This window comes from Synchiropus splendidus, chromosome 16 (genome assembly GCF_027744825.2).
Source record: "Synchiropus splendidus isolate RoL2022-P1 chromosome 16, RoL_Sspl_1.0, whole genome shotgun sequence".
In the NCBI taxonomy this organism is placed as follows: domain Eukaryota; kingdom Metazoa; phylum Chordata; class Actinopteri; order Syngnathiformes; family Callionymidae; genus Synchiropus; species Synchiropus splendidus.
In genome coordinates, this window is record NC_071349.1 from 17,460,371 (window position 1) to 17,474,437 (window position 14,067).

The 14,067-nt window shown below is 41.6% G+C and overlaps 1 protein-coding gene across 1 annotated transcript in view; it reads left to right on the forward strand.

Annotated features, from left to right (window-relative positions):
* dnajc17 (DnaJ (Hsp40) homolog, subfamily C, member 17) overlaps positions 1-14,067 on the forward strand; it is a 30,144-nt gene that overhangs the window by 5,493 nt on the left and 10,584 nt on the right. The window contains exons 3-10 of the mRNA XM_053845862.1: positions 1,082-1,140; positions 1,212-1,299; positions 1,377-1,450; positions 2,373-2,448; positions 3,947-3,996; positions 5,877-5,954; positions 7,830-7,910; positions 9,262-9,366. Coding sequence (XP_053701837.1) covers positions 1,082-1,140; positions 1,212-1,299; positions 1,377-1,450; positions 2,373-2,448; positions 3,947-3,996; positions 5,877-5,954; positions 7,830-7,910; positions 9,262-9,366 — 611 coding nt within the window. The remainder of the gene's footprint in view (positions 1-1,081; positions 1,141-1,211; positions 1,300-1,376; positions 1,451-2,372; positions 2,449-3,946; positions 3,997-5,876; positions 5,955-7,829; positions 7,911-9,261; positions 9,367-14,067) is intronic.

Sequence of the window (14,067 nt, forward strand, 5' to 3'; positions counted from 1 at the left end):
ACATTTACAAATATGGTTTATAACATCTATGTTTATATTGAAAGCTGTCGAGTTTGTTGCTACAACCAATGTTCTTTCCAGGATTTCTCCCTGCGACAGGGGTGTTTGAGAGTTTTGCTTGTGACGTTATACCTTGAAAGGTGGACTCCTACTCAATCAATCTGCTTTTGAATTATGTTTTCGACCCCTGGTTTAGAGCTGAATAAAGAAGGGAAAGTTGATGAATAGAAATTGAACCCTCTAGAACCTGTGATTCTCAACTGGTGACGTTAATGTAGGTTTCTTCCTCCATGAGAGGAAAAAAGTAAATAGGTGGCCTACTGATTCGCTTCTTTATACAGTTATGTTCATTCGTATGTGAGGTTCACATCGCGCACTCTTTAAGAGGTGATGGTGGGAGACCAGTTAGGAACCACGGCTCCAGACGGACAGTAGCAGACAAGTGAACAGAGATGATGAACGAGAAATGGCAGCAACCAAGATCTGGATTCTCTATCTGCATATTCTGATTCGAGCTCACGCTATTTTCCAACACATGTCTCTTGTTAAGCTTTGAAATTTTTCCGTGCCTCCGAATTCATATCAGGAGAAGGAAGAAACCAACTTGGTGAATGTGCGGGCCGTGAGCCCAAGACTAATTTCGCATAATCACGATGATGATATCAAAATCACGAAGACAACCACAGTTGTCTGCGACTGTGAAAGTACAGAGAAGAACACCAATATGACGACTGCGCTGTCCAAATCCTTTCAATGGTCGATTTAAATGAGTTAAATACTGAACATTTTCTTCCCAGCAACGCTTGCTTCAGCAAGTCGAACAAACACCTGCCCTCTTCATGCTCTCATTCAACACAAGCATTAACCTCATTGGTTGTCTTGGTTCAAAACTGTCTCTCCACTGTCACTGTCTTTCGTCTCAAAGCAGCTTATATATATATATATATATATATATATATGTATGTGTATATATATATATATATATATATATATATATATATATATATATATAGATATATAGATAGATAGATAGATAGATAGATATAGATGACATGGTACTGATGCATCTTCTGTTTCCTAGCCGAGCTTTTTCACCAGCTCTCCGAAGCCCTCGAGTTATTGACGGATGCCGCAGCCAGGGTGAGTCCACCAACACTTCATTTAAGGTGCCATTTGAAGAAGAAAAAGCTGAGATATGATTTGGATTTCAGGCTTCATACGACAAGATCTGCACTGCCAAGAAGCAAGCGGAAGAAAGAACCAAAAAACTAGACAGCAAGAGAAAGAAAATGAAGCTTGGTGAGCAGCTTTCACTTATCGATGAAACTTTTGAGATGAAAAATGTAATATTGTCTGGCATGTTCTGCTCTCAACAGACCTGGAAGAACGAGAGCGACAGGCAGAATTGGAAAAGCAAAATGAAATGGCAAGCGTTAGGCAGCAACAGGAGGTAGGTTTCTTTATTTGCCTTGGGAAGAAACCTGGTTGATGTTTGAATGCAATAAAGTTGACACATGCTACCACAGTCCATACTTTTAGACTTTTAGTCCATACAGTATTTGTTTCTCATTCTGGATTTGAATGAGCTATACATTTGATTCCCTGTGACTGTGCAGCAGATCCAGGTGCTTCTGCCCTGTTTCTCTTCAAACTCCTCGCCCAAATTGAGTTGGACGCTTCCAGAAGGTTCATAACAAAGACTTCATATCATAATTATCAAACAGGTCATTAGGTGCTTTGAGTAGATGCACCGTGGAAAAGGAATGGTGGATAAATGATGTGCGTGCTTGTGAGGTGAGTCATTGCATTGGCTGAGTAATGACTTCATGTATGAGCGGAACTCACCAGTAGGTGGCATTGTTCTATCTTTGGTCTATTTGTGTCTGCTGCCATGTGGCTTCATATTATTAAGAGATTAATATCTGATAAGTGAAGTTTCGACACTCTGGAATTTATGGCTAAAACTATGTGACTTCAAGTGGTGTCAATGTCTATTTTTGTTTCATTCATTTTTTATTTTAATTGATTGATTGATTTAATTGTTGATGTCTTGTGTGGATGCTGTGCTGAAATAAACATTGACTGTGTCATAAGGTTGACTAAGTTGAGTAAATTGACCACAACATTGGTTAAAGAGACCTTCAAGTTTTAACTTCTAATATGTAAAGACAAGAAGTGTTTTGTGCCAAGATAAGTGATATTCATCAGGAATGGTGAAGCAATTGCCATACAGGGGCTGACGAGTCAGACCTAATGATTCTGAGCTAATCTTGGGTCTCAGATATGTCTGGTGTGTCCTTGGCCTCCTCACACTTGCTCGATAAAGCGGTTTTAAGTGAGTGTTTGTGAATCTATCTAAACTCTCTCTGCAGATCATTCGTTTGCGGGAAGAAGGACAGCGTCTGCTTGAGGAGGAACAGAGTCGCAGGGAGCAGATGCTGAAAGAAAGTAAGGAATTCACCTCGTGCATGTGGTCCTGTAGATTCCGAGGTAATATGGCAAAGTCTCTATCCAAAACTGGAATGAACCCCATCATCAAACTGTCAGTTCTGCCGCAGAAGTCAGCAGACAGCCTGCGGTTTACCCATTAATATTCACATAGAAAACAAAAACATGAATTCTTTGGCTCCTTGGCAGCAGGAGCAGTTGGTGTACTATGCCTAAGAATCCCAAACAACATTGCTTAAACTTTTAACCCCCCACAACGTTTTTACATTTATGCTGCTCACGTCTCAGAGACATGGAGGGATTAAGCATCAAATAAACCAGCATTTAAGAAAATGTCCTGCCCTCAGACGGGACCTTTGTGGCATGCATAGTCAAAATCTTCTGAGTCCGAGCCAACTGGAGACCAAGTCTGGTCCCTCTAGTCTACATCTGGCTCTGCGGCCGTACTATTTGGACTGACTTTCAGAAAAGCTGTACATTCATCATCGAACATCCAGACTTTTCTAAGTGCTGCTTGGAGCTCTGCAGAGCATCAGGGAAATATCCATGGTGTCATGACAACAAGGATCATGTTACTTATGTGCCCCAGCTTTTGTTTTCCTCCAGTCTTCCATCCTCACTAGATGATGACCTGTGTACCATGTCAGTTACAGTGAGAGTTATTGATGGCAAATGTAATGTTTTAACTTAAGGAACCTGGTGATGTTTTATAAATACCGTTTATTTCCATTGTTAGGTTTCACTGCACATCGAAGAGTCAACTGTGATGGTCATGTCGTGAGTTTGAGGAGCAAATTATCTGAACAGCTTGATAGCTCCCCTTCATGTTGCATTTGAAGATGGCGTAATCTATATGTGCATTAAGCATCCAGTATATACCTAAGCATGAGTTTTTAATCCACTATTTTAACAGGCTGTAGGACGTAGGATAAGGCAGTCAGTCATTTTCATTTAGTATTTATGTGTATTTATTTGTGGTTTGAGGTGTATTTTGAAGAATTCCATCATGCTATTAAAAAGTAATTTGCAAAGTTCTGGATCAAGTTATGCATTTTCAGGCCAAGTTTCTAATGACTAGCTATTTTAAGATTATGTTACAACTTCAGAACCAACTCATTTGTGAGTGGTCGTTTGTTTTCAATAATCTTCAAGATGCGGATGTGGGTCTGCCCCTCCTTAACAAATTTTAATTCTCATTTCATCTTGCTGGTCATCAGCATAATAAATAATAAATGAGTTGGATACACATGTGGTGAATAAACTGTAAAGAAGCTTTTAAAGCGAGCCATGGAATGAAAGTTACTCTTTGCTCTTCATGATGCTTCAGTCTGTCCCAGTCATTGCAGCTGGATGTCACACATTTGAATCACCATTTGACAGCATTGTTCTCCCATTAAATGAGATCTATTCTCTAGGGTCTGGAATTTCTTTATTATTAACTGTATTTCATCTTTCTTCTACTGTGTCTTTTCTCTCTTTTTCATATATCATCTTCCAGGCTCAAGAGTTGAGACCTCTTCCGACCCGAATACGACCCCTAAACTTAAGGTGAGTGTCTCAGCTGTGGTAGTGTGGGAGAGAAAAACAAGTGTCCTGGTGTATCATGTAGCATTGAGTGACACTTCTCATAGACTTTCTCAGCGGGGATCGGGGTCGAACCTGAGACATTCGTGTGGCGCCCCAGAATTGTACACAGCAGCCTCTAAATTTGGCCAGTTGTCGTCAGCAGCCGTGCCAAGAAACATCCCCCTGTATGTGGCCAAGAATGCGAGTGTTAACAGACACTAGGGATGTCCGCTGATATGTTTAGACTTTGAATCCGGTGTTAACATTTGACAGCGAGCACATGGATATTTCACACTCTGATGGTTGCATTTTTCAGGTCATGATAGCCTTTATTGACAAACTATGGCTATGGCAGCTGAGTCGTCCATCATGCAGAAGCTGGAAAGCTATCAAGGAAATAAACTGAGCTACAACTCCAATGGCAACAAACTCCACTGAGCATCTGTCTTGCATCCTCTTGTCTCTTTAACCGTTGCCAACCGGTCATAGCCAGTGAAGTATTTACTCCTGTCCGCTGTTGGCCACTCTCTTTTCCTCTCTATCGTTTCACCTCTTGGGTTTCTTTTCTTTTCTATTCTAAAACAGCATATCGATTACCGACTTAAGGCCAGAGGTTTTGTTTGGCTTGACTTGGTCAAATAACACTTCAATGTTGCCAGAAGGTTTCTAAGTTACAGTTTAAAAGCAGTCATGGTTTAAAAGTGTTGTGACAGATGAGGGTTGCCAAATTGACACGCAGCATTAGGCAACATCAAATGATGCCAAATGTATTTTTTTTAAATCGCTGTTTTCGAAAAAAAGCAAAAGGATTTGAAAATATTTCCTTGCTTTCCGCAATCTTCTCTGACACAGTGCAGAGAGCTGGAGCGACGTCCACAGCGGTCTTGCCATCTCCAATACTACCTAAAGCAGTATTTGTGATGTTGGCAAGACGCGGCTGTGGGTGTCTTAAATGGATATGAAGGGGTGTACTATGTCTCTTTTTAGGAATTCATGAACTCCCGCTTGTCTGGGCCTCAGTGACGGGCTGCTGGAAAGGAGAAGAAAAATGTAAAACATTTCAATAGTACATTTCCAAAATAGTGTGAAAGCTGGATTGAAGGTAGCAGGGAAATATTGAATATAAGTCTAATCACGTACCAGAGAGAGAGAGAGAGAGGTTGAGAGGGCTTTTGTCTTAGCACCGCAAAAACGATCTTACACTTTGTCTTGCAACTATCATGATGAAGATTTGAGCTGCCATGATTAAGCTGATCGTTGGCAATATATGAATTTACAGGGCTTCAGAGTGTAACCAAATATTTTCAATTAAACAGTCGATCTATATATCGCAGTACAGTTCAGTGAGATTTCACATTAAAACCTAACATCACAGCGCTAAGACTGAGACCTGTCAATCATTGCCCAGTGACCCTCCCCTGTCCGAAGACAGTATGACGGATGTAAACATGTTGGAGAAAGTGAACGTAAACACTAGCTAACCGGAGTACCAAACCCAGTAGTATTATGATTGCCCGCATTTATGCTTACGGATTCACCGGCTGTCTAAAAGTGTTCTCGGGTAAGAGCACCTTGTGCAGAACCATGAATAAGGAGAATTATTCTTAGATAGCATTCCAAGACAACATAATACACACAGAAAAGTTCTTGCAACCACTCTTCTGTGTGTCTGCACACTGAAGTTAGACATGGGTGGTCTGTCAGTGCTGGTTGTTATATTAAACTCACAATGCCTTTCATATTACCCTTGTGCCTGCCGAAGCCATTATTGCTCAAGTAGTTGCTTTTATTTCGAGGTTTGACTTGTTGGCACCGAAATCCAGTGAAATAGTTTGAAGCTCTAATGTTTTTTGTCTTTTCAGCTAAAATGGAAGTGCAAAAAAGGTGACGAGACCAACGGAGGCTACTCTCAAGACGTCCTTTTCAGAATTCTTCAAAAGGTAAAAATCCACTTCCTGGTCCGCACCTCACACATAGCTTTTAAATTATGCCGGCGGATTACGCTGTAATTACCATCCATGTATAGAGGTTGCACGCTTTGTTGAAAGTTATTACATCTTTGATTGCCGTAAAAACACAGTTCTGCTGACATGGCTATTACACAGATTTATAAATGAACTTTAATTGGAGCAACCACAAGCTTCCTGCAGTGTCCAGTCATATTTTAGCTCATTATGACATCAGCGGTGGAGATTTTTTATTTTTTCTCTTAAACAAGGCCCATTAAGTTTTGTTGCAGTGAAAGTGCTGAGGGCAAAGTTGCAGTGTGCCCTTTAAAAGCCGCGCACGCCATTGTTTGTGCCCCTCTTACCTGCTGATTAAAGATGCCAAGGGAGGAATAAGGAAATGTGCTCTTGTCATGCAACGCGGCTACGAAGCTTCATGGGGGTGAAGGTTGAGGATAATAAGGCTGGGTCTGTGTCACTGACGTCAAGCTGCGTGGAAAAAGGTGTTTAAATCTCTCCTCTGCACGCACTCCACCAATCGGATGTCTGGGTGAAACTGCGGCACCACAAACCTTTGACATCAGGTTTTGTTTTCATTTGGACATTTTAAATGTGGTCAATCTAAGTATAAATAATCCGGGTTTGGAGTGATTCCTTTTTCTGTTAGTTTGTTATGCACCTCCTTTGCTTGCAGGTTTCCTCTGGTTGCTCTGCTTTCTTCCCACAGTCCAAAAACAAGTCTGTGTGTTGTGATGGATGGGTGACCTGTTCAGGGTGTCCCTACACATTAGTGCGACAGAAAAACTAGGAAATTAAAGACTCAAGATCTGAATGTTATTCTGTTGGACACACACTAAGACACACAGGTAAATTTAACATGCAATGTGGAATGCAGGCCTAGGTATATTTGAAAGCAAGCATGTACACGCTCACAGAGAAAAACATTTTCACAATGATATACAAACCAGTACATGCAAATCCCTTACACAAACAGACAACTGTGGTGATACCAGTTTTTCCTCCTTTAGCCAACATCGTTCACCTAAATGGTACTCCCATTCGAAATCGTTATCCATCTATTGTAGAAGGGACAAAATTATATTTGTGTGAAAAGAAAATACATTGTTCTCTTGTGTCTCGTCTTGTCATCGTTGGCTATGTCACATTTTTCCTGAGTCCAACAAACATGTTAAGATATTTATATTCCGTGAAATGCGGTCCTTCTGAGAGCCCCTGGTGTCACTGTTGGCTGTCCTCAAACCACATTCTTCAGCTTTTCCCAGAAGGCTACACTTCCACACAATGAGGTTGTGAAATGTGCGCTTCCAGTTTTGGCACGTCAGCACACACAAGGGGCAGCAGCTTTATGGAAACGTGGAAGCTGAGCTTGTTCAACTCATAGTAATTTAGTTGACAAAGATGGAGCTCTGTAAAAGCTGTAATCTTGCATCACTTCAAGTGGTTAGTAAACGACTTTGTGCAGTTTGGCCTGTTTTGTCCAACACATTTTGGAAGCAGGGTGCGTCTGATTTCCTCCCGCTGCCAAAATGTGAAATTGGTTGTTTCCGAAGGAGTCGAAAGAGTAACATCTGATCTGCTTTCTCTTTGGAGATGCCACAGACTTGCACTTTTTCACTGGCGCCCTCCCAAACATATGAGGTTCATCATTAGAAATGAGATCTAATATGTACGCGCAATATTTAATCCTGAAGTCATTCCAAAAGGCTGTCACGTTTACTTCAGTTTCCAATCGCATGAGTCTTTACATGTTTGCCGTTTCCATGATTTTGGGTTGTGGTGTGAAATGAGATATAAGTGGATTTTCTGGAACAATCGACTTTAATTTGTCTTTCTGCTGTTTCTTTCTAGTATGGCGATGTTTTGCATGTGATCATATCGAGTCACAAGAGAGGAAGCGGTCTTGTGGAATTTGCATCCGTGAAAGCAGCTGTAAGTATCACACGCCATTGTTCTGCGGGGAATTTGCATTTTATAGGCTTAAGGTTCTCTAATGAGATTAATTGGCGCAGACGCCTGGGCTTCCAGAGACACAATATTTTAAGCAGTCGTGGATTCCTCCTGTAACATCGGGATGTTGGTGTGGATGCGTGCAAGCGGGACGGAAGGCATCTCGCCACCGTATTGTTCCGCGCTGTCTGGGTCCCCAGGCCCTGTGTTCCTTGTGGTACGCTTTTTTGTTGTGGTTTCTTCATCGCAGCGTGTGGTTTTCCTCTGAAAGGTTTTCTGCCACCCTCCTGGGATTCGGGCACAGGTTTAACGCTCTCCTCCTGCTCATCTCCACATTCCAAACTCCAGAAACAAACTGCCTTTGTCTTTTCATACATTTTAAAGACCCAAAGACGAAGCTATTATGGTTGTTGAATCTTTGCAGACTAAGTAAACATGACATTCACGTATATTGAGTTTTACAAAAAAGACGAGTGTGTTGCGGAGGGACACATTTTCTTGTCCTACACAGGATGGAACTGACTTTAAAATAAACCTGAAAGAGACGAGATACCTGATGTGTTCAGGGATTTGAATGACTCTGGATCGTCCACCTTCAGACACCATTTATCAGATGAAGTGAAAAAACTTGCAGCAGTGAAGCATTATGCGATGTAGACGCTGTACTTGAAATAGGAGTGAACTTAACAAATATACCTAGACGTTCATTTTAATGCAGGAAGGCTGTATTTATCACAACAATGGTTGACTGAGCGATGATACACAAACTTCTCCTTCATATTCTGCATTGTCTGTGCACAAAGGTGTTGCTGAATTACATTATACAAAAACTCTGACACTGACCCATAAGAGTCTCCCTCAAACTTGTGCTTCAGTAACTTGTGGGTTCTTCTTCCAATTCATCCGCATCAAACTCCTTGTGTAGACTCCTACCATTCAAGTCCTAAGATGACCTACTGTTTACACTATCAACCATAAACTAAATTAGAGGGTTTTTTTTTTTTGGCAGAACCTTGTGTTGTTACTGCGATTAAAATCATCTTAGACAGAGACACCATAATATTCTAAACGTGCCAATCTATGCTCCATACAATCATAATTTCAACATGCAATTGAAGCACCGTGAGTGCATACCCACTTGGAAACATCTGGTACCTTCAACGTTCATTTCATTTTAGCTCTACTCCTTGGTTCCTCATCTAATTTCAATACGTCTGCCCCCCCTTAATTTGAATGCAAGAATTATTTATATTGGTAGATCGAAAACTTTTTTTTAATCAACCTGTCACGCACTCCCAACACAGCTCTGTTTTATTCTCTTTTTTGTCATCAGGAACGAGCCGTCCAGTACGAGAAAGGCCTCACTGAAAATCCGTTGAAGATTTCGTGGGTATCAGGAAAACCAGAAGCCGCAGCGCCGTCATTCAAGTCCACACAGGTACCAGCGCAAACTGAAAATGCATTTTTGACATTCTCTCATCAGCCAAACATCATAAACTCTTTCCAAATGCCACGGACGCAAAGAACGTTCTATCTTCTAAACTGAGGTGAATTTCCTGTGAAGAAGTGCAAATTTAAGGCTGCTGCTTTCCCTCACTCCACTGTCTCAGAACAATGTGTTCCGTTAAACGGCGCCTCGTTTGTTTTCTTTGGAGTGCAGGACGTATTCGCTCGACATCGGCCCCAATTCCCCGGTGAGCTCCAAGGATCTGTGGAATGCTGCGCTGCAGAAGTGTGATCTGCTTTTTTGCGTGTCAAAATATTTCATATGAAATGAAGGACAGTAGTTATTTTTAAAGGAGCTCGCGTGTATTAAATCTAAGTGGAACAGTTTTACATCTTGGTCACTGTCATGCAAGCACCTCAGGCAGCTTTTTTATTAAACAAATCATCTTGAATATTGTCAAAATACAGTTGAGAAATGATGTCTAAGATCATGTGCAAGCCTAGTTATTCATGTTCCAGTAGAAAAGAAGAGCTTGACATAAGCCAACGACTCACAGCTGGTATTATGTCTGTCACAATTGATTCATCCACTATAGCACACTTTTTTTGATGGAAATCATATCTTTTAGGATGAAGCTGCTGTCTGAGTTTGTATTTATCCTGTAGTTTCAGTCACAGAAATGGGCATCGTGATCACACAGCGATCCTCTTCATGTCCTCATTGACCACATCCTTGAACCTCCCAACGTTCTTGATCCAACCCCGAACTTTTCTCCAAACCTCTCCACCTGACATACTAACACCTTATCTGTCAATGACAAGCTCAGTATTAAGACCAGTTTATCTATTGTTGCGATCACACTCATACCGAACTGGTGACATGGCGCTGATTCGTTGTCGAACTTGTCGGGCCTCCAGAGTTGCTGTTGAACTGGGCTTCACCTCTCTGCCTGCCCCTCTGTCACTGAGCCTCTTGTCAGAGGAGATTGAGCCTCCACACTGGGAATTGTCAAACTAATCTCTTTAAATGTTATTATACTAACCCTGTTTTTGTTCCAAAGCTGATTGCTTCTTTCCCGGGAACGAGAAAAAAAAATGGCTGGGTCATTTTCAAATTAGCCGTCAGAAATTCTCACTAAAGAGGCCACACATGCCATAATGTTGATCCACATCTGGCTCGGGTCGGCGTATTTGTGAGGGACGGAGGGGTAATAAGAAGCCCGAGGCTCGGAGGTCACCGAAATTGAAAAAAGAAATGGATCGCTCTCCTGTTGTTTATCTCTCCATCACATCTCCACGCCAGCCAGCTGCAATTACACAGGAGACGTTTAGGTGAAGAATTGCTTATTTAACCTCATCCGTCCAAACACCGAGTTATGAGAGTCTCTACTGGGAGACGCACACACTTCAGCCGCAGCATCAGTTTCAGCTCCCCGAGGCTTGACAAATGTCCCAGGCCGATGTGATGGACATAATAGCACTTATGCTGAACACCCCCTTTCCTCGAGAGACGTCGACCATTGCATATCATTGGCGCTGAGTTTGCTTCTCCTTAAAAACAGATGTGACATGATTGATAGTGACTGCAATCCAAACTTTCAGACCATTGATACTAATAAATAAAAATGGTTGCAGTTTTATCATGGTGGGCGTTTTGTGAGATTTGTGACCTAAGCTTCAGCTGTATTCCTGCATTAGTAGACTACGCCATCAAACTTGCTTCCAAAGTAGCTTTTGCAGGCTTGCGTCCAAAAAGATGAAGGTAAATGACTTGGAGTCTATATGTAATGCAAATTAAGGTTTTGCTTACAACTGTGGGTGAGTCTCATTGAACATCATTGTAGGCAGGAGTCACTCAAATGAGCTGTGTAGTACATGTGACCACTGTCCTTCTGTATTTGTATATCTAGTCTTGAGCAGTTGATTGTAGTAATGGATCTGTACTCAGGCTCAAAACAGGGCTTGAAACTAACAATTTTCGTGTCACTACCATGATACTATTAAAAAAGTTGTTGGCCACAAATAATATTTACTCTAGTCCCTGCTAACAATGAACATGACATCAAGAAAGACTGGCTCATTGTGCCTGGAGAGGATCACTCTCCAGCAATATGTCAATTGCTGCGTTGTGCTACTCAGTCATGTCACATGCGCAATTTAGTTAAAATAAAGCATTTTTCAAAAGTTGTCGGTCACAAGCTAGATAAGCCGTCCATTGTCTCGATGGAATCAACTGAGGATAGTAGCAACAAGCAGTAGATTTCACATGATTTGACTTGCACAATATTTGATGTTTCTCCTCCCTGGCAATGGACGTATGACATCATAGTGATAACTAACACGAGGCAATGTTTATAACCCTGCCGCGAAATGCTTCCCTGTAAGGTTTGTAAAGTTGATTATCAGTGAAGTACTGCGTTGAAAAGCAAAGAAAGCGACTTGTACCCTGACCACCATTTTCAAAGTACCCCGATCAATAAATCTCTATTTCAATCTGAGGAACAATGTATCCTTCATCGTTAATCACCATTTCTGATATGAATCATTCACAAGGGATTACAGCTTGAGCTTCTTGGTTTTGTTCGTCCATCATAAAACCAGTGAGTCGCTGCAGGCCTCCCCTTGACACAAACCAGATCCAGCAGGCCATCTATTCTGGGAATGTTTTTTTCAGCCTGCTTTTTTTTGCCCGCTTGATATAGCCCTCTGACCTGAAATAGCCTCGTAATCATGGAGAGGTGCGCTGCACTTGACCGATGTTTAAGGGTGACACCACTTTTGTGAGGATTAACGTTAACTAGGAAGCTCTGCTGGCTGTGTCGATGGGTATGAGTTGTACCCTGGTGAGATGATACGTGATGAAGGCAATTCTCAGGAGCACAAAAACATCCAATTCAATTGCTAAGGGACGACGCTGAGGATGGATGATGGGATCCTGAGGAACTGGTATATTGTCGGCAACACTGTAGCTACGTAGCAATTTGTACAACATCATTAGAAATTGTCTTAGGTCTACCGAATTTCTGCCTTTTGTTCGAAATGCAATTCCAGTGGTGCCCCAACCTGCCATTCCTTGACAACCATTCGAGTTGAAATCCTCAAGCTTTATCTCCAAAAGTCCACCTGCAACTTTGTCTCTCCATTTTTCTTTGCAAAAAAAGTTGGGCTGTGCCAGGATCGATGCTCGGAAACAATGTTCAATTCGAATGGCCAAGACAGCATCGTTCTGCTAAAGATGCCGATGTCCATCCCACGCAACCCTTTTCTGTCACGGGAGCCGATATAGATAGAATTGAAAGCGCCAACGCTTACATCATTTGTCCTCAATTTCGTTTGGCTGAATTGTAATCAAACACTGGCTTGCCTGAACCTGTCACTTTCCCTTTTCCTGACTCCCTGTGTAATAATTCAGAAGTGACGTATATTGATTACAATAGGAGATTATTTAACCCAGCACCTGACAGGAAAATCAACATCCCAGGAGCCACGCGTTGGAGAAATGACCGTGTTTTTTTCTGCGATTCTTACGACGGCTAGTTTACATTTTTGTTAGATGATAAGCAGGAACATATGGGGTTGAGGAAACTTCACAGTTTGGCCTGTTAGAAGTGTGTAGACAATATAATTGGACATCAGTTACTGGCCTCCTAGTCTAGCGCCACTCATTTGGCTGTTTGGTTTCTGAGGATTGTTGCCTAGACAGCGTAGTCATAACTCCCAAGAACGTATGGATATGACTGGAATCCATCTCTGAGAACATTTACATCTGTGCTGTTACTGTAATGCCAATTGAAAAATGTGTTAGTTTTGAATATTCTTTTTTTTCCAAATGTACTACACACTATCATAGCTCACATTGTGTCACTCTAGACAGAGGACATTTGAAGGCCATGCTTTAAAAGTCATTCAACACATACTTTGAAAACATTGGCTGAGAAGCTCAACATCTGGTAAGTCAGAGCCACAAACCTTAATCATATTTTGAGCGAAGCTTCGAAAGACCGAATATGTGGACTCAAACTATTGTTTATGTGTAAAGCTTCAAAAGCTCTGTGGTACAAGTGAAAAGCAAGGGGCACAAATGAAATGTTATATTGAATTGACAAATGGATATTGGCAACGCTGTAATTGGCGTTGGAATGTCGCTAATTTTTTTATTTTCGGTTTTGCCTCGGGCCACAGCATGAGAAGCAACCCAGCCCAGCTTACGGTAATGCAACTTCGCAGCAAGCACGTTATGCCTTTTTTTCTGCATTTAATTACGTGCTGTGTTGAGATTTAGTGGCAATAACCTTTCTGTCAACTTAGGGGAAAAAAGGCTCATGTCTTCAGGATGGTTAGTGATCAAAATATGAGTAACATTTTAGCATAGGAGCCCGTGCAGCTTCCAACCTTGGATTGGGTTTGTTTCCAAAAAACAAAACAATACACTGTTGCACTCAAAAAAAAGTTTCGCAATCTGTTTTTGTCACTGTTTGCAACATCCAGTAAAATGCTCTGGATGCCAAAACAAATATGAATTGCAGACATAGCCACAAACTTACTGTTTGGACGTGGACAAAAACTTGAAGTCTGTTGCTCGAGACAGGACTCTTGTGGTTTTTATGTGACTGGTGGTGCAGTTAGGAATTTGACTGATTCTACCCCACAGTCTTTTTGAGTGGCCCCCCCACCGAGACGCCGACAGAAAGTT